Genomic DNA, 27300 nt, shown 5'->3' on the forward strand with positions numbered 1-27300 from the left:
ACCCATAGCCAAGCTCCTAGCAGAGAACACGGCCTGCGTGCATATATACAAGACAAGGGGACTTTTACGTGAACACAATCGGCGTTATATTGTTCCTGAACGGAAGATAGGCGTAAAAGGAATGAACAGCAAGTAGACTCTCTCTTTCTCTCTACGCCGCAGTCCCTAAGTTCATCATCTATACACGAAAGGGTTGTTCGAATTTGCTGAAAGATGGGAGGGAAGAAGATATCTAAGGATGACCAGAAGAAGAAGAAAGATAAGTTTAGTAGGGATGGCCCCAAGTTCAACAAAGCTTCCAAGCAATCCTTCAAAACAACCAAGGGTTCAAACGCCGCCGTTCTGAAGCCCGAAGCCCTATCCCTGCAACTCGAAGATGAAGTCCCTGACTTCCCCAGAGGTTCGAATTTTTTAAAACTTTTGTACTTTCCGTTTGGTCGCCTGGAAAATGAGGAAAAGAAAAGAAAATGTGGTCTTGAATGTGCCGTGGTTCGAATTTTCTAAAACTTTTATACTTTCCGTTTGGTCGCCTGGAAAATGAGGAAAGAAAAGAAAACGTGGTCTTGAATGTGTCGTTATTTTTTGTTCGTATCAGTGTTGATTTCGAAGACGAATAAAAATGGCAGTTTTGATTAATTTTGAAAGATCTTTCTTTAATTTTTGGGGTTTTAACTTTCTTGGGTCATGTTCTTTGCTGGTTTGTATGTTGGGTGTTTTGTGGGAAGGTTTTAAGTTGAAGAAGGCAATCAGTGAGCGTCACTGATGCGCTTGCGCATATGCTTGTAGCGCATTCAGTCCTTTTCGTTGCCGAAATTGTTGTCAGTGCTTCTGGGTACTGATGCGAGTAGATATGCTTGCATTTGCCGTGTCAACCTTTACGGTTTTTGCATTCATTTGCTCGTACATTTATAATTTTTTCTTACTCATTTATAATTTTTCACTGTTATTTGGCTTTGATTTATGTGTGCTCTATTTGTTTCAATGAGTTATCTCTAATATTCAGGTGGAGGAAGTTCTCTGAGCCGACATGAACGCGATGAAATCCATGCTGAAGTTGATGCGGAGTTTGACGCCGAGCAGTGGGATCAGAAGAAGAAGAGGAAAAAGACGCAGAAGAAGACTCAGGCAAGGGAGGACGACTTGGGTTCACTTTTTGGTGAAGGCATCACGGGAAAATTACCTAGATACGCAAATAAGATCACTTTCAAGGTACTGAAACGAAAATATACACAATTGTTACACACAAACACACACATTTTTGAGCCTGCTTTTACACACAGATTGTTTCTCTCTCTCTATATATATATATATAAATCACCGAGCTTCTTCATGCAAGTGGAAACCAATTTAAGATAAGGGCGTTGGTAAATTCGATTATAATGAGATCACCTGGTTTCTCTGAAGGGCATATATTCATTGCTTCTCTTAAGTGCCCCATTAAAACTTTGTTTCTACAATGTACATTTCATTTGTATCTATGCCTCTTTGATCTTAGTGATACCTGTTTCAGTGACTATCATTCTCATTGTCATCTTCATTGTTTAAGCTCTTAGAATCCCCCATTTGTGCTGTTGGCTGTCGAATCCTGTAATGTTGTTTGATTACTTGTTTATTAGGCTGTATCTTCTGTCAACAGATGTGGCTTTGAACATTTTTCATGACTTTCTTTCAGATACACTCCTGAGTTTGATTGTGCTCTATGACATATCAGAATCTTTAGTACTTAGTCTTTTTATGTTGAATTTCTTATGCTTTTCTCCCCCTCATGCTGCTGCTGAATTTCAGTTCTGATTTGAGTCTCCTGTCACGTTTCCTCAAAAAGTGGAAATATAGCATCTCTAGCTTCTAGAAGAGAAATTTTTTTTTTTTAAATTTTTAATTTATTTATTTTTATAATTTGCATCTACTTTTATGGTTTGTTTCTTTCTCTCCTTTCTTCTCTTGATATCTTCTATAGTAGGGTAATCTTCTGTTGTTTTGAAATTGTAAATGTACTTAAACTTCTAGTTCTCCTATGTATTTTCAGAATATATCTCCTGGAATGAAGCTTTGGGGAGTCATTGCTGAAGTAAATGAGAAGGACCTTGTAATTGGTCTGCCTGGGGGTCTACGTGGATTAGTTCGTATGCCTGATGCTTTTGATCCTGATGTGAAAAGTGAAATTACGGTAGTACAAGATTTTTTTCCTTCCTGCAATTACCCATACAAATTGCTATTGTTTCCTTAATTAATTTTTCATTGCTATGCTTTGTGGTTTGTGCGGAGATAATTTTTTCATGTTTATTTATGCAATGTTAGCATATTCATCTTTACTCTTACCAGGACATTGAAAGTAATATCCTTCCTAGCCGATTCCATGTTGGGCAGCTTGTTTCTTGCGTCGTGTTGCGGCTAGATGATGATAAAAAAGAGAAAGGGAAACACAAGATCTGGCTTTCTTTGCGTCTTTCTTTATTACACAAGGGTTTCACTTTGGATGCTGTTCAAGAAGGGATGGTATGCCTGCTCAGATGTGTATAAATAATGAATGTGATCAGATATTCATATTTCTTTTTCTCTTCTGTTGCATTGAGCACTACTTAATTTTCACATGAATTGTAGAGTGAGGAAAGGCTATTTGTGTATTTATTCTCTTATTTCTTTCTCTAGTCCCACTACTTTGAAGGCATTGCATTTGAGAATTACTATCCCATGTCCTATTGTTGATAGGAATTACATATTTCTTTTTCTCTTGTGTGCGCGGCTTTATTTTTTGTATATATATATATATATATATATATATATATATATATATATATATAGGCATAAATGAGAAGAGATTTGAATGTATTTAAAATTTCCTTAAAGTTATAAGCATGCCTGATACCTCATATTTGTATCGGTGCTTACCATGATTACTATAAATGTCACTTCGAAGATTTATTTAGCAGTACTTATGAGTAATGCAAAATATACTAGCAAAGAAAATCAACATTTGTTAGTTGTAGTAATTTCCTTGTTCTTTTTGCTCAATCTAGCTAGGTGCTTCCTCTTGTATATTTCTTGTGTACTTAGGGGAACCTTTACGCTTTTAATGATATTTGTCTATTACTTATAAAAAAACTGATGCCTTACAAGAAGATAATGTTATCTTGTACAGTAGAGTTTTATATATTTCATTGTTTTTGCCTAGTCTTATTATTATGTGGTTTATGATGATCTATCTCCCATCTCCTGCAATGATCATTTTTTCAGCTTGCTTATATAAGAAAAAAATTTCAGCTTCCTCTTTGTAAGGCCTTATAAGTATCACTTGCCCGGATAATTTTGGATATGCTATAGCGAACTTAGAATCTCTTTCTGACTGTATAACTACAGGTGCTTACTGCATATGTTAAAAGTATTCAAGACCATGGCTACATTCTTCATTTTGGATTGCCTTCGTTCACAGGGTTCTTGTTAAAAAACAACCAAGCTGGTAAGTAAACTATAGTGTTTCTTGTTAGTTTCACCATGTACAAATTAATCTTTAATGTCTTCTTGCATAATTGAACGAATGAATTAACTCTCTTTTTGTTTCTTTTCTGGTCTTTTCTGTCTAGTAAGACTGGTAAATTAATAAGAGAATGTTTCACATTAGATGTCCTTGATACCCCATATCTGACATAATTTTCAACTAACCAGATCTATAGGTTTTAGGCTTAGTCTAGAATTCAATGCTTGCATACTGACCAAAGATAATTGACATTTCTTGAGTCCACGGTTGATCATTTAGGTGTCCAGTTGGCTGTTCGAAAGAGCTCAGTTATTGGCTTTTATGTGTATTCCAGTTATTCAGTTTGATTATCTTGGGGGTGAATACTTAGAGGTTCATTGATCTTTCATATATATATATTCTGGTTATTCCCATCAGCTAACTCAGCATGCCAATGCCTTTACTTCTGTAAAAAACCAATGGTTTGATGGTCATCATGTTATGTATACGTTTCTGTTGGTGGTTGGTTTTGGGAGTTCTCTTTGTTGGACCATGGACTATTTAATTGTTAGGCTCTGAAGTAGTTGTGTGTGCTTAAAATTTGCTATCTAGGTCGTTCCGTGGTTTGCTACATTCATACAAGAAAAACACCTTTTTGTGTCATGCTCACTTATGCTGCAACTTGCAACCAATTTGCCATTGGACATAGGGTCCAAAATCTTATGTTGATGTAGTTTCTAATTCTGCTGATTTATTTAGTAAACCCTTTCTGTTTCTTTCTTATTTTTTTTTTATAAGTCCCTTTCTGTTTCTTCATCTTGCCCACTTCATTTATGATCTTTCCAGTAAGCGGGGAGATTGAAGTGAAAATTGGGCAACTTCTGCAAGGGGTTGTTGGAAGAATTGACAAACTTCGTCAAGTTGTGAATCTGAACTGTGACCCGGATACAGTGTCCAAATGTGTGGTATGCCCTTGCCTTACATGGAATTGTCATTTTGATTTTGCCTTTCTCTTCCACTGTTTCTTTCTAATGAAACATTTTTGTGTTGCACTGTCTACAGACCAAGGATCCTAAGGGAATTTCGATTGATCTTCTTGTTCCAGGCATGATGGTCAATGCTCGTGTACAGTCAATTCTTGAAAATGGTGTTATGTTATCATTCCTTACATACTTTACTGGAACTGTAAGCTTGCTAGCTCTTGTCATGCTTCTATTATGATATTACTAGAATTATTATTTTGTTATTGATTGCATTTTTTTTTCCATTTCAATTTTACAGGTTGATATATTTCATTTGGAAAATAGTTACCCGACTACAAATTGGAAGGATGAATACAATCAAAACAAGAAGGTAACTGCCTGAACTTACTCTTTTATTGATCTTGGTGCTCTTCCACTGCACTAATTATAAAAGCTTTATGCTCAATGCTCTTGATTGCTGTTTTTCAGCGGCAAGTCGGCTCCATACGCTTAAGGAGCTATCTTTATATGTTGCTGAGCTTTGTAACATGTGTGTGAAAATTGGAACTTGCTAATAGATTGAGTTTTAGTTTTGTAACTCGTGTGAAATGTGTGAAAATTGAAACTTGCTAATAGATTGAGTTTTAGTCGTTTAAAGATTTGCGAGATGTGAAAATTTATGAAACCGTTTGCATTCTCTGCGACAAATTTGGCGCAAAGCTCTTTCTCTTTCTCTCTCTGTTTTTTTTTTTTTTGGGTGAAATAGTTTTTGATGTGCCATGGTTCCATGGTCGTTGGTTGTTTTGCATTATTGCAAATCTTGGTTGCGTGCATAATCTGTTAACGTAATGATTGTGCAGTTTTATTTGCTATCTAAGTTTGTGGTTTATACCAAACATGTTTCCATAAATATGACATATGGCCAACTATCTCTGTACTGACACTATATATATATATAATTTTTTTTTCTTCTGCATCTTTGAGTTCTTGCTTCTTACTAACGAAACTATCTGTTCTTTTGGTTTAGGTTAATGCTCGGATATTATTTATTGATCCCTCAACTAGAGCTATTGGATTGACCCTGAATGCACATCTTGTTCATAACAAGGCTATTCCTTCAGTAAGTTATTACACATTTGTGATACTCCTAAGTTTGCCTAATGGATATATCAGTCTGTGAGATGGATTTCTCTGATCCTGTAATCCTATAATTTTTATTTTTTATTTTTTTGGAATTGAATGTGATTTGTCTATTTTAGAGTAGGTAGAACATTAGCTGAACCTGACCACAATTTAATGAAGCTCAGGTAGTGTGCATGTTGTTGGGTTTTTGATTTGGCTCTTGGCAGGATAGATATGAGAGGGGTTTCGCTACAAATTCTGTTCATAGGCTTCTTCTGCTGCATCCTTAGTTTGCATTAGTTGAAGTTTGGCTTTCAAACCAATTAAATGCATTTAATAATGATTTAGTGTTGTTGATGGAAAATTATGCCTCTGGTCAACCCATGTTATATCTGTTTGTTGATGTAAAACTGTGCCTCTGGTCAACCCATGTTATACTTGTGACTGATAAGATGATATCCAGATTCTACTAGAGCTTTGTTTTAAGTAATTTCATGATAGTATGCATCCATCATTTTGCTTAACTGGGCTGACCCTGCTTTAAAGAGTGGACTTGCTTTTCTTACAAGTTCTTGTCTAAGTCACCTCCTTTCTCCCACTTGCATCATCTCTTCTCTTGCGAAGTGACATGAATATTCTATTTGGGTACTCTTTTTTTTTTTTTTTTTTTTTTTAATTTGGTAAAGGGGCATAATTCGTGCTAGACTAACACTTTTGGATTTTGATATGCAGCATGTTAAGGTTGGAGATAAATATGACAACTCAAGAGTAGTCAGGGTTGATAAAGGATTGGGCCTACTGCTTGAAATACCATCTACTCCAATGTCAACTCCGGCATATGTTAGCGTATGTAAATTCATCATTTTTTTTGGCATAATTTGTTTAGGTTGTTCTAATTATTCAATTTCATTGTCTTGATGGTAATTTTCAATTTATGTTGGCTACAGATATCTGATGTGGCTGAAGAGGAAGTCCGAAAGCTTGAAAAAACGTTTAAGGAAGGTAGTCATGTTCGTGTTCGAGTTCTAGGGTTTAGGCACTTGGAGGGGCTTGCTACAGGGATTTTGAAGGTTGTCCTTGTACTTCAACTTTACTTTTTTGTACGAGATTTATATAATATGATGACCATATTGCGCTAATAGTTGGGCTGCAAATGAGTTGAGCCTGTTTTGTCTCAACTTAGCTAATGGCCTGGCTTGTCTGCCTATTTTTCACACAAGCCAATCTCAAAGCATGATGTCCAGGCACCTTTAACAAAGAAGCCTTTGCCAAAGTTGAAGGAGAATATACAAAAGGAAAACTAATTTTGTATTTAATTGAAAGTAGGATATAGTGACATCAGCTTTCAGTGAAGTTATCTTTTCTCATGTACATTGACTTTTTGAACTGAAATAAAATAGAGATGCATAAGTGAAACTGTCGAAGATGAGAACTAGACTCTCAAATCTTTATCTCTTTTTGTTCACGTTTGAACTATTTTGAACTCAGCCATGTTGCTCATGAGCTTGACTTAACCTTTTGTGAGATCAAATGTCCTCCATATTGATCGAGTTGAGCCCAAAAAATCTTATATGGATCATAAGGTTTCTAGGTGTCAAGAGTGGCGTTCTTTTGTGTGGACGACTGCTTTATGGAAAATCTTAACTTATAAGATAATTTACGAAAGATGAATGTTATTTCGGTGGAGTGATGCTGTATGTGTAAGAAATGTGGGGAGTCTCTAAATCATTTGCTCCTTCATTGTGAGGTTGCAACATAGTTGTGGAGTGTGCTTCTTATGTTGTTTGGTGTTTCTTGGGTTATGAATTGAAGGGTGAGCAATTTGTTTGGAAGTTGGAGGGGACAATTGGGAAACTATAATGCTTTGAACATATGGAGGCTGGCTCCTTTGTGTTTAATGTGGTGTCTTTGGAGAGAGCGAAACGTAAGGAGCTTTGAAGTTCGTGGGAATGGATTGCTAGAAATGAAGAAGATGATGCTACAATCCTTGTATATATATGGAGAGTGGCATGGAATAGTTTGCCTTTTTCTAATTGTTTTTTAGGTTTTGGAATTATATTCTTCTTTTTCTATGATTTAGAGATTTTCTTGTATACTATCTGTGTATTAGGGTTATGCCCCTCTGCGCTTTGAATGAATATACATTACTTGTATAAAAAAAGGTTTCTAGGTAATATAGGCTACAATTGTGAAGATTCTAACTTATGACCATTTTTTCCATGTTTAGGAGTGTTAGAATATTAGAGATGGAATTAAACTGCCTTGCATTCTAGATTTGATATTGACAAAGTATCCTATACGAAAGGGTTAGCAAGATAGTTTTTCTGCCCTAGCGGCGGCGCTGTGCGCTAGGCTCTGGTGAGCCTCAATGGAACGGCGCTTCTCCATAGAAGCGAAATCCTTTTGCCTGTCATCGAAGGAAGGGTGTCCTAATCTTCGTTTGGAGGAAAAGAGAAAAGGGTTCGTAGGGGTAATTTTCGTGAGCCAACCTTGTGCTTCATGGTTGGTGGATATGGTCGAGGAGGCGAGTCAATCTCTATTGAAGGTTGATATTGCCAAGTCATACCGCGAGGGCGATAAGGCTTTGATGGTGCATGGGGGTGTTAATAAGGCAGGTAGTTTCCTGGAGGTGGCCGTCTTTGCTGAGGGAGGTCGTAAAGGAATCATTTGGCTACCTGTGGGCCATGGAGGGAGGGGATGTCGTCGGTTTGCAAATGAGTTGCGGAGGTTGTTGGGTCCACCAGCCCCTGCGCACCCTGTTCCAGGGACGCAGCTCAAGCTTGGTTTGGGAGAATCCATCTCTGGATGTCACCCTAGGCGCTCCTTTGCGGAGGTTCTTCGACTGGCGGTTGGTTCTGAGGAGCCTTTCGTTGGGAGGAGGGTAAGATCTTCGCAACTCATTGATCTTTTCCCGGTGAAGGACTCTTTCGAGCCCGGGTACGGTGAGTATGAGTTGCGGGTGATGGTGAATTGTTTGGAGTTGGAGTCGCCGGATCCTGCTAATCCTGTCACATGTTCTATCTCGGCGGCGGATCATACGAAGAAGAAGAAGAAGACGTTGCTAGGTCTTTTACGTTCTGTTTTGGGCCGGGTCCTAGCTGGGTTAGTTAAAGGACTTTTAGATGGGCTGGGTGTATTACCTTTTAGGAGAAAACAATGGCTTTTCTCTGCTTTCTTAGAAAGCTTACAAGGCCGCGAGTTTGGGTCTTTCCTTAAGCCCAAACTCGCTGGGTATTTCAAGACAGGTTGGCGCAGGGGTATGAAGCGTTGTGTTAAGAGTTTGCGTAAGTCTTGACAGTGTGGATCTGCCTCGCCGGGAGAGTTTAATTTTCCGGCCGATCGTAGGGAGGTGTGCGTATCTGAGGTATTTGCGCCGGTCGCCGGTGGTCTCGCTGGGGTTTCCAGCGATGATTCCGAGCTTGCGTTGGTGGGGCTGTCGTTGGCGGAGGTGCATCTGGAGTCAACTCAACAGGTTTGTGCGTCGGGGTTTGTGTCTCATGAAACGGCGACGGTCCCTGTATTTTCGACGAAGGCTGCTCTGTTGCCGGAGAATACCTAGAACTGGCTGTTGACTCCGGTGAGTACCCATGTCTCTCCTTTGTCTCAGGTGGTGGTCTTTGCTCCTCCGGTGGGAGCTGGTGCTGTTCCGGCGAAGGAGGTTGAACCCATTAAGACTGCTCCGGCGAAAGGGTTGCTACGTCGGGGGTTTTTAGGGTCTAGAATTGTTTCTTCTTCCTCTCTGCCTTCGTCGGTAAAGGGCTCTAAGGTTGTAGTCGAAGATTCACAGACCTGTTCTATTTCAGAAAAGCACGCGGCTGAGCTGGGTTTGAGAATAAGCGAACCTTTTCCTCGAATGTCAGAGAGTGGTGCTCCGATTTATTCCTCTGTTTCCAATTCTCAAATAGGGTATGCCCGGAGGGTGAAGGAGAAGCTTGCTAAGCAGTTGCAGAAGAACAAGGAGCTGTTTGCCGAGGTTGTAGCGGAACCCTCCAAGAAAGGGGTGGGGAACTATTCGGAGGTGGTTATAGATGCGGTGAATTTAGCCTCCAGTGTGGGACTGACTAATGGTGAAGGAGGTGATGAGAAAAGTCTTTTGAATCTCTTTTCGAATATTGAAGAGGAGCGGGAGCCCTTTACCTCTAAGGCAAAAGGGAAGCGGGAAATCAAGAATTTAGAATGCTCCATCAACTATGAGGCTAGAGAGAGACTTTCTCCGAAGCGGTACTATCGCCGTCGGGGTTGTGTTGGGACCAAAAATGCATTCTCCTTTCCTCTTGAGGTGCATTAGGGGTTTAGTATTTTTTTAGGGCTGGTGGTGGGTTTGTGGGCTTCAGTCTCTGGGTTTTTTGGGGTTCTTTTTTTGGTTTCGTTTGGTTGTGGTTCTAGTTGGGTTGGGTTTCTTTTGGGGTTTGTTGTTTGGGTTTATTTTGGGCTACCTATGTATATTCTCTTGTGTACTTAGAGGCGCATTGCGCTCTTTTTTTGATATATACAATTTACTTATTAAAAAATAAAAGGAGTGTTAGAATATTAAAAATTCACATTTTTATATCAACTTAATTTTTGGATAATTGGTGATTTAATATGGTATCAAAGTAGGGATTTTGAATTTAAACAATGACTTTATAGTTTATCCCTAATTTCAGTTAAATATTTCACGTGTTAAATACTACACATGAAAGGGAGTGTTAGAAAATTAATGATTAAATTCACCATTTCTAATGAGTTTAAGCTTTTAGAACAATTGATGATTTAACAAGGTGTAAGTGATAAAGCATAATCTCATTCCTATGTTTCACCACAACCTCATTTAAGGTAAATTAGATGTGACTTTTTAGGCTCTCTAAGTGATTTAAAAGGTTTATGTGCTTGATCTTTACTTTGGTATATATTGCATTAATGAAATAGTTGATATTTATGGGAAGTGAATAATTTTCTATTGCCTACTGAATATACCGGGAGCTTTGTAATGTTAGATGTCATTCGATATACCTTGTTTAATGTCTTTCTAGGAGCTCAATGGCTTTCTTTTCCTTTTAGCAACTAACTCCTAATCGTTCTTGACAATGTGGAAGATATTGAATTGTTCTCAATTTTGCAGTCCTTATTTGTAACGAGGATTTTTTTTTTCTTAATAATTAATTGTGTAATGAGGGCTTTAACATTTCTCCTTTTCCATGTATGTTTTTTTTTTGATGTTTTATGGCTTCATTAACCTTCAGTTAATGATTGCACAAAATGAAGATTTGCCCTAACGATTTGAGAGCATTTGTAGGTCTAATTTTTTTTTGACACTTTTTCTTTCAAGCAGGCTGGGGCTTTTGAAGACCCTGTATTCACCCACGAGGATGTCAAGCCTGGGATGGTTGTGAGGGCTAAAATTATAGCTGTTGACAACTTTGGTGCTATTGTGCAATTTCCTGGTGGTCTGAAGGCAAAGTGTCCTGTCCAGCATATGTCTGAATTTGAAGTTGCAAAGCCTGGCAAAAAATTTAAGGTCAATGTCCTAGCAGCTTATGCTTTTTGAACTAGTTCCATTTTTGGTTTATGTTTACTGTATTCCTGGTGGACTATGATAGGGCAAGGATGATTCATCTTATTATGTTTTTTTTTTTTTTTTTTTTTTTTTTTTTGGGTTCCTTTTATTAAACTGATTTATTTTGAGGCTATTGACTCCTTTTGTACGTATGACTTTGCAGGTTGGGGCTGAGCTGGTATTCCGTGTGCTTGGTTGCAAATTGAAGAGAATAACTGTTACAAACAAGAAAACACTTGTACGTTCTCTTTTTTCTGAATCTCCCATGACTAGTATTTTTTTTTCTTAATGAGCCAATAACTTGTAATTTCGATAACAATCATTTTGCATTAGCACTCTTACACAATGCTTATCTATGTCCATTCTCTTTAATCCCCAGTTTCTGCTTATCCAAGATTTAGTTTAACAAAATCTGTTACATGTTCTATATTCTGATAGTAGATGTCACATTCTTTGATTATAGCTTTTAGTTGTTAATTTCTTTAAGCTTGATCACGTGGAATTGTTACTCATTACAATCCACTTTATCATATATTCTTGGTTTGAAATCACACCTTGGGATTTTAAACCATATAGCAGTTCCCCTTGTCTTCAAAGAATCTATTTAAGTTTTTTTTTTTTTTTTTTTTTTCTGATTCAGAAATTGCTTGCTGATGCTTTTACAGGTGAAATCGAAACTTGGAATTCTTAGTTCATACGCTGATGCTACTGATGGTTTAGTAACACATGGATGGATCACAAAGATTGAGACACATGGATGCTTTGTACGATTTTACAATGGAGTTCAAGGATTTGCTCCCAGGCTAGTCTCTGGTCATCTAGATAACAGTTTTAGTAACTTGCTATATTTGACTTCGCTTGATCATTGTTATTGATATGTAAATGATGTACTAATGCAATGTCAATTTTTCTTTCTGATGGTACTTCGTTGTAATCTATATACATATTTTCTGCTCTCTCTCTCTCTCTCTCTCTCTTGGTTATTGATTTTCTCCTTTAAGATGTTCCGATCTTGTTTTCTGGTAAAATAGCGATGAATGCTGAAATAGTCCCAAAAGAAAAAAAAGGAAAAAGAAAAAAGAAGTTAGAATATAAGAAATGTTATGTTAGAAAATTAGGAAAAAAGTGAGAATATTATGAAAATTGATAGCCAAAAGAGCTGCAAATTTGACTATTAGCCAGATGATGCCCAAGGTGACCATTTCTGGTGTCTATGATCAATTACCATAACTATGGCTGGACGATACATAAAGATGACCATTTCCGGTATCTAGGATCATTTACCTAATTATGGCCATTAGCCAGAGATACTTAAAGGTGACCATTTTTGTCATCTAGGATCAGTTATCCACAACGGATTGCTTATGGAACTAGAGCAGGCTGAATGCAGTAGGAATGTGCATTGGGATTATTGTTAGATCATTAAATTCCTAGTCAATTTTGGCTTAGTATTTGGTATCTTTAAGAACCTTTAAAGTTTGCTTTCCTTGGTGGTTTTTTGTTTTCTTCCTCTTTTGAAGTTTAGAAGGGATCCTCTGAAGTGTATCAATGCCATTAAGGATATGTATGATAGAACAGTGGCTAGATTAAGGACTAGGGGAGAAATCACAAGTGAGTTTCTTATTATAATAGGTTTTACATCAATGATCAACAATGAGTCTTTAGCAGAAGGACCGGAGCTCCCCTCCAGCCACCCTCGCTGTGGCAGTTGTTGTTGTTGCTGCCAAGGCCACTTTGGATATTCCTTTTACTTTTTGTTTGTTTTACAATTCAAACAGGCAGGGGCTGATCAATGCTGTGCTATTGGTTATGGATGAGTTTATTAGACTGATTTAAGACGCGGTTGTCCCATAGTTTATGCTTTGTTGCGGATAAATGATGTCATTTTACTGGATTAAGAGTTAATTCTAAATTGGTAGTTTGGAAGGATACTTAATGGTTGACAGTGGTGGGTTTAAAGTCCTTCAATACTCTTTTCCACTGTGTAGCTGCTTTAAACTTTTCCTGACTTGCTTGCTTTTCATGATTTTATCGACCTTTTCTTTTCTTTTTAGTTAGGTGTTCCTCTTGTATACTTTTTGTATACCTGAGTTGCGTCTTTTGCCTTTTTTAATGATCTATTGATTCAGAAAATATTAAAACATCATCTATGTAAACCTGAGTTCTAATTTGCTTACTTTTTAATGATATTTTGATTACTCATCTTGTCCCATTCTAAACCAGATCTGAACTCGGATTAGAACCTGGATGTGACCCAAGTACAAATTACCATGTTGGACAAGTTGTCAAGTGTAGGATAACGAGTTCAGTCCCTGCTTCGAGGAGGATCAACCTTAGTTTCATAATAAAGCCTACAAGGTTTGCTTCCCCACACTCTCTGATGTTGGTTTTTGCCTTTATATTTCCTGCCTGTGAACTTCAATATGAAAGTAAAATACGAAACTTTTATCCACACTTGGAAAAAGACCCTGAAAGTTCATTTTAGATAATATTTCCAATGAATTGTGGCTCAGATGGTTTGACCATTGTGAAGTTTGGGAGGTAATGTTATCAAGTTATTGTAATAGAGTCCTTATCTGTACTCTGCAAGAAAAAATGGTTATCGTAAATTTCATTCATAATTTATTCTATTTAATTTGAGAATTCAAATGGCAGGGTTTCTGAAGAGGATATGGTAAAGTTAGGTAGCCTTGTTTCTGGAGTTGTTGACAGAGTAACCACCCATGGTGTTGTAGTCTATGTAAATGCAAAAGGTTACTTGGAGGGTACAATTTCAACTGAACACTTGGCAGATCACCACGGTATAGAAGTTTATTGGGCTTGATAAGGATTTTTTGTGACTGCACTTTTTTATTTATTGGAATTTCCTGATTTGAGTCTCTTTTTATTCAGGGCATGCTACTATGATGAAGTCAGTCTTGAAGGCTGGATATGAGTTTGATCAACTGCTGGTACTAGGTATTCTCCAATCTTTGGCCATGCTCTCTTTTAAAATGTGGTTTTTATTTGCTTATTTTTGGGTAAGAAATAGAGCTATGTTAGAAGAAAAAAAAGAGAGATAATTCAATTTTTGGCGTTATTGTGGGTGAGACAAGAGTATTCAAATAAAAAAAAAATACCTAAATTGTTGTTGACCACCTTTTTCTCCTCTCTCGCTACTTTCAGCACTCCTCTCCTTAGCAATTCACTTTCTTGTCCTTAATTAACTGCCAACATCTTTCATTTCATTTCATTTTTAATGAAAATCAATAATTTATATTTCCTTTTCCTTTCTAATAGTTTGATAGACACTGCTGCTGTGTTGGGGTTTTGTGCGTGTATGTGATGTACAGGTAGATGGTGGCGCCTATTGAGAAGTTTGTAGAGGATAAAATTGTCTTGTAAAGCTTTTACTCTGCTGACCAGTTGTGTTACCCATCGTACCCATCTTACTTTTACTCCTATTAGATCAGGAGCTTGACACAACTATGTTTCCCTTTGGCATATTTAAGGCTAAGGCTGACACACATAAATAGAAGGGATTTGTTTCTCCTAGCCAGCTAGGTGTTTTCCCTTCTTGTGTACGTGGGTGCACCTTATACTTTTAATGATATTTTGATTACTTATATATAAAAAAAAAAAACATAAGTAGAAGGGATTTGTCTATAAAACTTTAGTTTGAGACATTCTTTTGGACTCTCTTGCAAGTCTTGCTAGATAGTCAAATGCTTTCCTCCTTATTACCGTATACTCTGCACCCAATATTGTAAATTGGATATACAATTTTTGTGGGCCATAAAATAGAAAAGAACTAAAGGGAAAAAAACTAAAATGAAAGTGAACAAGTTTTCAAGATGTAAATAAAGCAACCTCTTAAAATACTTCCTCAGTTGCTAATCCATTGAGCAATGTGAATTGGGACCTCCTCAAAAACCCCAATTTGTTGATGGCTTGCTATTTTCAAGAATAATTGTGTTCCTTTCACTTCAAAAGGTCCGGATCAATGTAAAAGTATCAAATCCCTATAGTCCTTTCTGTTGGACCAAGTCTTAGCATACACGGTAAAGGGAGAAGCAACTCTATTTTTTGCTTCTTGAAGTGTTGCCATTATTCTGTTGTTTGGATTTTCCTAAGCTGCTGATATATTAAGGCCTAGCTTGTCATTGCCGTTTTCTTATATTTTGCCTTTTCTTTTAGCCTGGGTTTTATGTATCAGTCATATCAAAAGTTTTACTTAACATTTTATTTAGGATTTGAGTCATCATCATGTATCTTGTGAAAACGTTTGTTGACAAAGATGTGGCTTTCATGCTTTTTGATGTTTGCTTTCCGTCTCTTTTCCTCCAAGTGAATGCTTTGTTGTTGATTCTGCTGTAATTCTCTTAGTGCTAAATGGAAGCTTTATTATCTTTAACATTATTAATTGGATATGATTTTGAAACTTGTTCTTGCATCATTATAGATATTGAGGGCAACCATTTGGTACTCTCTGCAAAACATTCTCTGATCAATTCAGCTCAGCAGCTTCCTTTGAATCTCAGTCAGATTCATCCTAACTCAGTAGTCCATGTGAGTTGTTAGTTCTCTACTTATATGATTTGTTGCTACACTTTTTGTTTGCGGGAAGCACATTTTCAATTTGTATTTATATGCTTTCAAATTGCAGTGATAATAATTTTATTTGTGCAAACCAGGGGTACATTTGTAATTTAATTGAGACGGGTTGCTTTGTCCGCTTTCTTGGGCGTTTGACCGGTTTCTCCCCTAGACACAAGGTTCTAATTTTTCATTTTTCTGTCCATACAATCCTGGTATATTTGAATCTGATATATGTTTATACAATTTTTGTGCGATAAAATTTTGTTTTCTTCTCTGTAGGCAACAGATGACCAAAGAGTTGAACTTTCGGAGTCCTTTTACATTGGACAATCTGTTCGCAGTAATATTCTCGATGTTGGTGAACTACTTGAGACTGAAGCTTCTGCAATTATGATTTTTGAAACAGTTATGTAGTCTGGTTTAACACACTCGTCCCCCTCCGCCCTTTCTCTTTCAGGTCAGTAATGACACAGGTAGAATAACAGTCTCTTTGAAGGAGTCATCTTGCCATTCGACGGATGCATCCTTCATTCAAGAGTACTTTCTTCTGGAGGAGAAGGTAAAACATTATTGGCATCTTATTAAAAATTTGATTTTTATGATCATCTGTTAATCTTTGTGCTTCTATGTATTTACTATCTAAATGTGTATTTAGCTGCATCACAAAATGACTTTTGGTGCATGTCTCTTTATTCCCTCTCTCCCCTTCCCCGCTTTCCCCTTATTTTATAAGTGAAGTGTAGAGGGTGGTTAGAGGTATGGAAAATTGTTTCTTTCATGTGAAAACGCAGTAACCGGAAAATGACATGCGCTAATGTAGATACTAAATTTTAGCGTTTGGCCTTGATTACGTCAAATTCATGGCAATAGGGGTGACAATTTGAATATATTTTTTTTAAAAAAATTTAAATTTGTTTGTTTGTTTGTTTGTTTTTTCCATTAAATTGGTAGATTTATTTTATTTCTGTTAGGTTTTATGGAAGATTACATAAATATATACAGTTTGACCCAAATCTATGTCTTCATATGTGGACTATGCATCTATGTCAGTACAAACAGTAACGTTTTCCACTTATTTTGATGTTAATATTGCAGTGTTGTAGGCATACTTATTAATGGATTGATGGGTTGAGTTGCACGGTGTTGCAAGAATGGGAGGAAGCTGATGAGGGTTAATGAGTTAACGCTCAAATCACACGAGAATATGAACCTAAAATAACATATTGAAACTTGATTTACATAGCTTCCCTAAATATTAGGTACTAGGCTTTGCCCTTTCTTTTAAATCTCCTACATGGGCCTCTTTTATTGGGTAATTTGTTGGTTTTGGTATTTTTGTGGTAATGTTTTCCTAACTTTCTCAGTCATTTCTAAGTTGTAAGAGATTAATTGTTATCAAATGGTTATGCCATAGAGTTCTTCATTCTGGTGCAGCCTTGAGAATTTGGGCTCTGCAGAGTTCAACAGTACAGAGATTTTAAGTTCCGCTTGTGGTTTATCTATTTGGTGGTTTCTCAGTAATTTTTGTTGGCATTTTTGTTTGACCTAATTATGGGACAACCTGTCGGCTGCACTGTTGGTCTTGTGTACTCATACTATTACCTTAGATTTAAGCCATGTAGTATTGTCTGTTGTCCCACTTGATGAGGCTTTCTCAACAACGTGTCTAACTTGTGGTGCAAGTGTTTACTTTGGATCATTCGGTGGTAACAAGATTGGTGGTTTGACGTTCGACGGTTCTGGTCGTAGATACTGTGCTGCTGTTCTCCTCAGCTTATGCTTCCTTTCATTCTTACTATAGTATTTATTTGCAATACACGAGTCCAAGCTGTCTTTCATTGTGTCAATATCATTGTGTTTTTTACTTCTATATTTTGATTTTTTTTTTTACCAGTTGCTTATGTGCTATATTATATCTTATAGTTTTATGATATAATTACTTTTTGAGATCATAATTAACCTCTAATCTCATGTAATCATATTTATGCGATTGGCTACTATCTTAGAGAGATCTGCTAGATTTTCAAATATTTTCTAACCATTGGCTGTCTTCTTTCTAATCAGATTGCTAAGTTGCAATCGTTGGACTCCGGAGGATCTGAGTTACATTGGGTTGAAAGATTTAGCATTGGTAGTGTCATCGAGGGAAAAATTGAGGAGACAAAGGATATTGGAGTTGTTGTCAGCTTTGAGAAGTATCATGATGTTTTTGGTTTTATTACACACTATCAGTGTAAGTTCTTCACCTTATATTTTGGTTATTTGGTTGATTATTGTTGCCTTCTAGCTTTCAGTTACCGTTGCAATGTAATCCTTGCAGTAGGCAGAACCATTGCAGAATCTGGCTCGCTTGTTCGAGCTGTAGTTCTTGATGTTGCATCATCAGAACGCCTTGTTGATCTATCTCTAAAGCCAGAGTTTTTGGATGAATCCAGAGGAGAAAGTTTAAAAAGCAAATCTCATAAGAAGGTTAAATTCTATGCTCTTTATCTAGGTGCACTTAACCACTTTGACTGTGTGGTGTCATGTAGGTGTTACTTCTTTTTAATGTATGATGTTTTTATGTTATTACCTCTGTTGTTACATTATGGTTTCAGAAACGCAAAAAAGAAACATCCAAGGACTTGGAAGTGCATCAAACAGTAAATGCAATTGTGGAAATTGTGAAAGAGAATTACTTGGCAAGTATTTGACGTTATTGTTTATGTTAATAGATTGGTGTTATAATTCATATACATTCTTAATCTCCTATGTTTCAGAATTTCATTATCCCTGTTGCAGGTCCTTTCAGTGCCAGAATGTAACTATGCTATAGGATATGCATCGATATCTGACTATAATACTCAAAAGTTCCCCCAGAAACAATTTCTGACTGGACAAAGGTGAACACTAATTTTGATGGGTACTCCTTTAAAGCTATATTCTTTTGGTTTTTCATCCCGTAGGGCCATTGCAATTGTTCAGAGTCTCTTCCAAAACTTTTTTGAGGTTGATAGTACCCTCTATATTAATTTCTTTCCTCAAAATTTTAGTCACTTCATGTTTCTTGAGAGGACAACTGGCCTTAAAAGTGTGCATTATTCTATAATTTATAAGTTTTCTGGTGCTTCTGGTCAGTTTTTGCGCAAGTTTTGTTGGTTGCTTTTCGAATTTTAAAAATGCATTCTTCCTTTGTGCATAAGTATATGTGCAGTTGCTGATTATTACTCATCAAGAAATAAAAGAAACTAGTCTAATTGCTTATTATTGACGCTTTAGAATTTAATTATGCAACTTGAAATTGATTGCTTGATGCAGTGTCATTGCCACTGTCATGGCTCTTCCAAGCCCTTCAACACCAGGGAGGTTGTTTTTGCTTCTTAATTCAATGAGTGAAGCCACCGATACATCCAGTTCAAAAAGAGCCAAAAAGAAGTCTAGCTACAAAGTGGGGTCTTTGGTTCAGGCTGAGGTAGATAGTTTAGAGTACTTTGTACTATTCTAATCATGTTCTGATATTAAAGATTCACAACTGGATAGAACCATGAGGGGTTCTGGCTTTCTTTTGTGTTTAGTGTTTGGTTTGTTTAGAGGCATGCTTATGCATATGTGTGTGTACACTGGTTTAGGATACTTTTTCCTTACTTTATTTCTTGTTATTGCTTTTCAGATTACTGAAATTAAGCCTCTTGAACTAAAATTGAAATTTGGAGTCGGTTTTCGTGGAAGAGTTCATATAACAGAGGTATTTTTGAATAACTTAGGCATATGTTATAACCATTTGTGTGATATATATATATATTTTTTTGTAATTTGTTTATCATACAATTTTTATTTGTTCTGTGGGCAGGTGAATGACATTAATGGTTTGGAAGATCCATTTGGTAACTTACGGATTGGGCAAATAGTGACTGCAAGGATTGTTGCAAAAGCTAAGCAATCGGATAAAAAAATCTACCAATGGGAACTGTCCTTGAAACCTAAAATGCTTACTGGTAAAAAAAAAGATATACTTAAATTCCCTTTTGGTGGTCTGTTTTAAACCTATTAGTATCTTGGGCTGTGTTTGTTTTGGTTTAGAACTTTTTTGGAAATCATTTTCTGCATTTCCCAGTGTTTAGGTTTTGGACTGCTGGTGTCAAGGGGATGTATTTGTGATGGTTTTGTGTGGTCTGTGTTGATGGTAAAGTGTGGGTATGGTAAATGGTGCAGTTTTGTTGTGATTGGGTTGTATGTTTGTGGTGGTTTCTGGTTTTGGGTTATTTTGGGTTTGATCGCAGGTGAAAGTTTGGTGTTTTTTAGAATTGTTTGGTTTTGAGATGCAGCGGTTCCAATCTCTTTCCGGTTTTTGTTTTGGGTGCAATGGTGGGTAATGATTTGCAATAGGAGCAAACATTTTCTGCATCATTTTTAGGCTTTCAACCAAGTAGTAAAAAAATTGTGATTTCCTAGAAAATGTTTTTATTCTGAATTATTTTCCAATAAAATGTTTTACGCCAGAATAAATGCAGCCTTGGTTACATGGAATTCTCTTGAACAAAGTAATTTCCAGTGTCACTTCAAGTTTACCTCATTGTAATTATCATCATAACTATGTTCGTTGCATCTGGGGCATAAATTATTTTTGATTTGTGCCAACATTTTCAGCTCAGTAAAGCTATTGAGCTTGACTGTAGTCCTCTTATATATCCTCCAAATTGTATTTTGGTCAATATTTTTCTTCTACATTTTTCCCTATTAAGAAACCATTGACCACCACAATCACCCTCCCTCTATAAAGTTTTGTTAATATGCTAGAATTGAAATGTTGACGTCCTGCTGCTATAACTTGCTAAATGGTTGTATGCTTGAGGGCTTGCCTAATCTTCTTTTTGACTCAATGTTTTAATTCCATTACAAACACTTCCCATTCTCTTCTTTTTAGTCGCTGATACTACTATAATTTCCTGTGGTTAAAGGAAATGATTTTGGCATCTTAACTCAGACATATCGTACCTTTATTAGCTTCATGGAAATTACCTCCAAAGATATATGTATCTGCACGTTCAAATTAATCTTTCAGGACTGTTCCTCTTGTGCTTGCTTATTTATCTGTCATGTGCTTTGAATTACTAGTTTTATCATCTGTATTTGCAAAATGTTTTACCTTTGCGTCCACGTCCATTAAAGTTTATCACCTATGAGATCTAAGTTGCAATTTGAATACAGGATTATTGGATATAGGGGACAAGCTTATGACCGACGATGTTGATTTTTCAACTGGACAACATGTCACAGGTTACGTGTATAAAGTAGACAGTGATTGGGTCTGGTTAACAATATCTCGAGATGTGAGAGCTCAGCTGTTTATTCTTGACAGTTCATGTGAACCTAGTGAACTAGGGGAATTTTCAAAGCGCTTTCATTTAGGAGAAGGTGTTTCTGGTCACATTTTAAGTATTAACAGAGAGAAAAATCTATTACGGTTGGTTCTTAATTCATCATTTGCTGTCTCTAATGGAAATATTGATGGCAAAGATTTAAAGATGGATGATCATTTGAGTGAGGTCACAGCTCATATTCATGAAGGAGATATTGTGGGTGGGAGAATATCCAAAATACTTCCAGGTGTTGGTGGATTGCTCGTGCAAATTGGTCCTCAACTATATGGTAGGGTTCATTTTATGGAACTTACAGACTCATGGGTGCCTGACCCATTATCCGGATATCATGAGGGGCAATTTGTCAGGTGCAAGGTGTTGGAAGTCAGCCGCACTGTCAGGGGCACCACTCATGTTGAATTGTCGTTACGTTCTTCTTTAGATGGCATGGTTAGTCAATCGTCTGCAGAAATTGGCGGGTATGTGGGGATTACTAACTTGCATCGTATCAAAATTACCTGTTTATATTATTATTATTTTGTCTCTTCATTAGTAACTTTCTAGGACAGAGTTTATGAATGATCTGCTGTAATGTCTCTCCAGAAAATATGCATATAGTAATGGAGAAGTACGAGCCTTATAAACATGCATGAAAATTGTTGTGGACAGGTTGGATAGATTAATCATTATGAAGAACTTTCTTGCTGATCTTGTTATTAAGCTCTATTAAAAGCCTTAGCACTTTTTAATGTGGACCATTTTTTTTAAATGTTTATCTGGCATGTTTACTGCTTTTCTCCTTGCTTGATAACGAAAAGTAGTAAAGTAAACAAGGATATAGTTATTATGAGCAATGTAATTAAAGAAACAAAAATCATTCATCAAATGACAACCAGCTTATTCTATTCATTATTGATTCAAGTGGGTTTGTGTTTAATTTCTTTTCTTTTTTCCTTACATTTGAGAGTTATTAGAGCTCGAAGTGTTTTGTATTCTTGCACTTGTTTCATGATATTCAAAAAGGTTCTCGTCTTACTCTTCTGTATTATATATATATATTATTTTTATTTTTAACGCAGTAGTGTTTTATGATCTACAGGCATCCTCCTTGCAAACATGTTGAAACGATTGAGGAACTTCAGCCTAATGTTGTTGTACAGGTACTGGATATTTTTGTATTCTCATCTTAAGCTTTCCTGAATGTAGTTGCCTTTACTTTGTCTTCTCTTGTAGTCTTTTTTATTTACTTAATACTTCAAATGAGAGATTGCAGGTACTTACAGCCTCATTTTTCGGTGAATTGTTTGTGTTGTAAAATATAATAATTAGACTAATTAATGGCATACTACCATATTCAAAGCAGCAGTTTTGTTTTTCCACTGGGATATTCTGATGGCGGTTTTTGTTTTTGTTTTAAATTTTTTTTTTTTTGGGGGTGGATGGGGGGGCGGGGCGGGGGGTGTTACCTTCCCTATGTACTATTCAACATGCACTTCCTCATTTCTTTCCTCTTTTTTTTTTTTTTTTTTTTTTAATAATTCTTTTCTATTATCAATAAATGCTTTACCTGGTTTTCTGGAATTATATATAATTCATAATCCAATAATTTAATATTTGATGCATTTTCAACTTGTTCCTGGTTTAAATTTAAGCAATAACAATTGGAGTTATATGTCTAATGCTCAGTTTAACGATGGTAAACTTAGGTTGTCTAATGTGTGGTAATGGGTGGCAATATTTGTTGTATATTTCTGGGATCTATGCTTATTAACAGCTTACTTGGTCGTACTTTGTTTTCTGAATCTAAAGGGCTATGTTAAGAATGTTACATCAAAAGGATGTTTCATTTTGCTTTCCCGGAAGATCGATGCCAAGGTTCTTCTCTCAAATTTATCTGACGGATTTGTTGACAACCCCGAAAAAGATTTCCCTATTGGAAAACTTCTAATCGGCAGGTAAGTCCTTTGTTCATCTTTTCACTTGTTGGTTAAAGTGATATGTAGAGGTGGGAATAGACGCAGCAATATACTAAGAGGATTGAGTGCAGGGTGTTGTCTGTGGAGCCTTTATCAAAGCGAGTAGAAGTTACCTTGAAGACATCGAGTGCAAGCAGTGCACCAAAATCTGAAATTAATGATTTGAGAGCCCTGCACATTGGAGATATTATTTCTGGCAGGATTAAGCGGATAGAATCATATGGTTTGTTTATCACAATTGACGACTCGAACTTGGTAAGTAATAAGTTATTCACTTAAAGTTGGGGATTTGAATAGTAGTACCCTTTTCCTTAAAGCTATTTTGAAACATGCTATATGTGGCAATTGAGTCAATTTTTTTGGGCTTAAGATGGGCAATGTCCGCGCAGGAAATTTACTTCCCAAATTGATGCTAACAGCCAACCTATCTTTTCTTATCACAATGTTTTTAGTTGGATGGTGCATGAAGCTCATTAATTTTAATCTATACAGAAGTGCTTGTATGTTTTACTGTTTATTTTTGTTTTTTTACTTAAAAATTATGCAGTTTTAAGTCGATGGTTTTACCTTGTATTATCATTTATGCATTGTGACTAAGTGTTTATGCATGTCCTCTTATTTGCCTAGGTGGGTCTATGCCATGTGTCAGAGCTTTCAGATCATCATATTGACAACATCGAAACTAAATACAGAGCAGGGGAGAGAGTGACAGCGAAGATATTAAAGGTATTAATGAAGAATTGTTGGAGTTACACTTCCTCTGGCGTTTTAAATTTTATGTATTCATTAAAAAAAGATATGATACTTCAGATCATCTTTAGATCATATTATGGCTGCATTTTTTGATATGCAGTCAGCGGGTTGTTCAACCTCATTTTAGAACTTGATGGATGGTCTGTTTATATATCTGGCATAGTCTTACTCTGCCAAATCATGCAATCGAAGGATAAGCTAATTTCACCAAGATCCTGTTATGGTTTTATTACTTGCATTGATTTTCTTCTGTATTTTCACCTGTTTATCAGGTGGATGAACAAAGACGCCGAATATCTCTTGGAATGAAAGATTCTTATATTGGGAGTGATGTTGATATTCGACTACCCTCAAAACAGCAGCCTGATGAAGCCAAGAGAGGAAATGGTTTTAGTGATGACACTACGTTGGTTTCATTTCCAAGTAGCAGTTTGCTTGGAGTCCAAAATATGGATATTGAAGGTGAAAAAGAAGGGTTCCCAGTTCTTGCACAGGCTGAATCAAGGGCTTCCATTCCTCCACTTGAGGTCAGTCTCGATGACATAGATCTGCCTGATATGGGTAATTTAGTCAGTCAAGATCAAGAGCGTATTGATGAGGCAGACACCATACATGAAAGGAACACAAGACAGGCAAAGAAAAAAGTGAAGGAAGAAAGGTTGATTCAATTCTCACACTTGTCCAGTTCTTGGTCCATTTTTTTCAATGGCTAGTTCTATACTTTTCATGTTTTAATCATGTTAACTGGGAAACTACCCTGTGCAGGGAGAAAGAAATTAGGGCTGCTGAGGATAGACTACTGGAGAATGATATACCAAGAACTGCTGATGAATTTGAGAAGCTGGTTAGAAGCTCTCCTAATAGCAGCTTTGTTTGGATAAAGTACATGGCTTTCGCACTTTCTATGGCTGATGTCGAGAAAGCCCGTTCTATTGCTGAAAGGTATTCTTTGAGCTATTTTGCTTGTTGCCCTTTGCTTTTCAAATTTAGATGCCGGCCTCATCCCTTATATGCAATCCCTTTGAAACTCGTTAGAGATGCCTCCACCCAAGACCCTCCTCTCCCACAGGTTGAACCTGGACCGACCCCTTTTCAAGTTGTCTCATGCTAGTTGTCCGGTTGCAATATTGTAATGTCTGCCACATGACCAGATGAAATTAGTTGATCCTTGCTGGTTTTAATTGGAATCAGCCTGTGTATATAATTAAAAGGAAGCATATGGACCCACTTTTTCATGAGTTCTGGATGAACTAGTCACGTTTATAACAAAAAACATAACATCTGGTAAAATTTGCACCATAGCCACTAACTAGTTTTCCTTTATAGGCACTGCTTCCTAGATACTTGTTTGAATACTTAAAGATTCTATTTGGTTAGTCTTTTTGCTTTTTGATTTTCAAGATTGCTTGCCAATGAGCTCTAGCTTAATTGTTACTTTCTTGGGATGAAGGATGAAGTCATGGGTTCAAACCCCACTTGGTACATGTACAACTTATAAACGAAAAAAAAAAAAAAAAAAAAAAAAAAAAAAAGAAGCGATTTTTTTTTTTTAATATCTTTTTCTTTGCGATAAAGTTGATCTAAGATGGAAAATGATGCAAGAAACTCTCTTAAAGCATCACTGCTAGAATGTCAAGCATAGGCAAACAGAATTTCTCCCAAGAAAATTAGCAAAGTTCACTTAGAAAAGTAATTAGTTTTTGTTATTGCATAATAGCCAAATTTTGCTTTGATAACAGTTCTTTTGGGTGTGTAATCAAACAAATTATCTCTCTTTATACTTTTCTTGGCGCTAACCGTAAATGATTAGAGGTCATTTAGTTATTTGGTTTTGCTCTTTTGATAGGAGTGGCTATTCAATTCTTTCTTTTCTTTTTTCTCTTTTTTTCCCCTTCCCTCCACCTTCCCCCTCTCCTCAAGGGGAAAGGAAGGGTGACACTTGTGTTTTCCATGTTGAATAAGTACAATATATATGATTGATAATAGTAGCTTTTTCTAGAAGCGCATGGTAGGATATTGTGTTTCCCATAAATGTGTTTTACAGATGCGTTAACTATGTTGTTTCTCTTTGCTTTTGGAAGGGCTTTGCAAACAATAAGCTTCCGAGAAGAGAAGGAGAAGCTTAATGTTTGGGTGGCTTATTTTAATTTGGAAAATGAATATGGAAATCCTCCAGAGGTACTAGATAGAAGACAACAATTTTTCTTTTTCTTGCTTTCATTGTCACTGTACCTCGAATTGGGAGTTTTGTTAATTTAGTTTTCTCTTCAGGAGGCTGTTGTGAAAGTATTCCAAAGAGCTTTGCAGTATAACGATCCCAAAAAGGTCCATGTTGCACTTCTGGGAATGTATGAGAGGACAGAGCAACATAAATTAATTGACGAGCTTCTTGACAAAATGACCAAGAAGTTCAAGCATTCTTGCAAGGTACCATATTTATTTCCTACAATTGTTTTCTTTCCTTCCTCAAAATATTTAATTTGTATGTTGTATTGAATTTCAGATTTGGTTAAGACGAGTTCAAAGGATCTTGAACCAGCAGCAGGATGCGGTTCAGCCTGTTGTAAATCGTGCTTTATTAAGCCTTCCACGCCATAAGCACATCAAGTTCATCTCACAGACAGCTATTCTTGAATTCAAATGTGGGGTTCCTGATAGAGGACGATCCATGTTTGAAGGAATTCTGCGAGAGTACCCAAAGAGAACAGACTTGTGGAGTGTTTATCTTGATCAAGTAAAATTCCTTTTTGCCACACGATGTTTGTTATCTTTTGTCATTTTGCTGCTGTCTCAGCTTACATTCTTGCGTCAAACTTGTCAGGAGATTCGACTTGGAGAAGTGGATATAATTCGTGCACTGTTTGAGAGGGCAATCAGTTTGAGCCTCCCACCTAAAAAGATGAAAGTATGTACAACTTATTATACTATCCTTCCTTCTAAAATAATCTTTTTGCCTTGTGCTCTTCTGTACTTCTTATATGGGTGGTTTCATATTGTCTGGATTTGCAGTTCTTATTCAAAAGGTATCTTGACTATGAGAAGTCTCTTGGCGATGAAGAAAGAATCGAGTCAGTAAAAAGGAAGGCAATGGAATACGTTGAGACCACACTGGCTTGATTTTTGTGATTCCAAATTCAACTTTGATCCAGCACGTGGCAATGTGATTGCGAAATTCGCCATAGTCGTAGGGATTAGAGAGGCAAACCATTGTGCAGACTTCTTTGCATCACATGCCTCCTGAATCCCAAACAGAAGGCCAGTTGTTTGCCATGTACAGTCCAAAGGTATTAACGGATTAATTTTTCAAAAACCTTCAAAGCTTCATCCATAACGGCCGGGTAGATCCCAGACATTCACCCTTTTTTTGTAGAAAAGCAGGCATTTAGCGGGTCAGTTAGTTTCAATAATGCCCATTTTGATGTATAAACAAGTTAATAACTGTCCAATTTTATTGGTGGATTTCTAGTTTCATGTGATATGCCATCCATTTTTGGTTGCCTCGCTTTATAATCTGCTGTTTCGGCCTTGATGTTGAATATTTATTTACTTGAATTCATAATTACAAACTGTTGTTTCTTTC

The 27300-nt window shown here is 36.6% G+C and overlaps 1 protein-coding gene across 1 annotated transcript; it reads left to right on the top strand.

The window, feature by feature from the left end:
- LOC132191428 (RIBOSOMAL RNA PROCESSING 5) lies at window positions 1-27300 on the top strand. The gene is made up of 40 exons (XM_059606441.2): window positions 1-400; window positions 1004-1209; window positions 2027-2167; window positions 2323-2496; window positions 3358-3457; window positions 4301-4419; window positions 4517-4639; window positions 4736-4807; window positions 5444-5536; window positions 6271-6384; window positions 6486-6608; window positions 10850-11035; window positions 11238-11312; window positions 11740-11876; window positions 13298-13432; window positions 13730-13875; window positions 13967-14032; window positions 15516-15622; window positions 15748-15828; window positions 15932-16006; window positions 16110-16211; window positions 17717-17885; window positions 17973-18121; window positions 18250-18333; window positions 18434-18534; window positions 18950-19103; window positions 19302-19376; window positions 19482-19626; window positions 20840-21470; window positions 22091-22151; window positions 22801-22946; window positions 23039-23222; window positions 23595-23693; window positions 23993-24378; window positions 24486-24662; window positions 25802-25898; window positions 25992-26147; window positions 26224-26454; window positions 26542-26625; window positions 26730-27300. Exons 1-40 carry the CDS (start codon window positions 214-216, stop codon window positions 26835-26837), a joined length of 5799 nt encoding a protein of 1932 aa, XP_059462424.2. The 5' UTR covers window positions 1-213; the 3' UTR covers window positions 26838-27300.

This window comes from Corylus avellana, chromosome 10 (genome assembly GCF_965113065.1).
Source record: "Corylus avellana chromosome 10, dhCorAvel1.hap1.2, whole genome shotgun sequence".
NCBI classification, from domain to species: domain Eukaryota; kingdom Viridiplantae; phylum Streptophyta; class Magnoliopsida; order Fagales; family Betulaceae; genus Corylus; species Corylus avellana.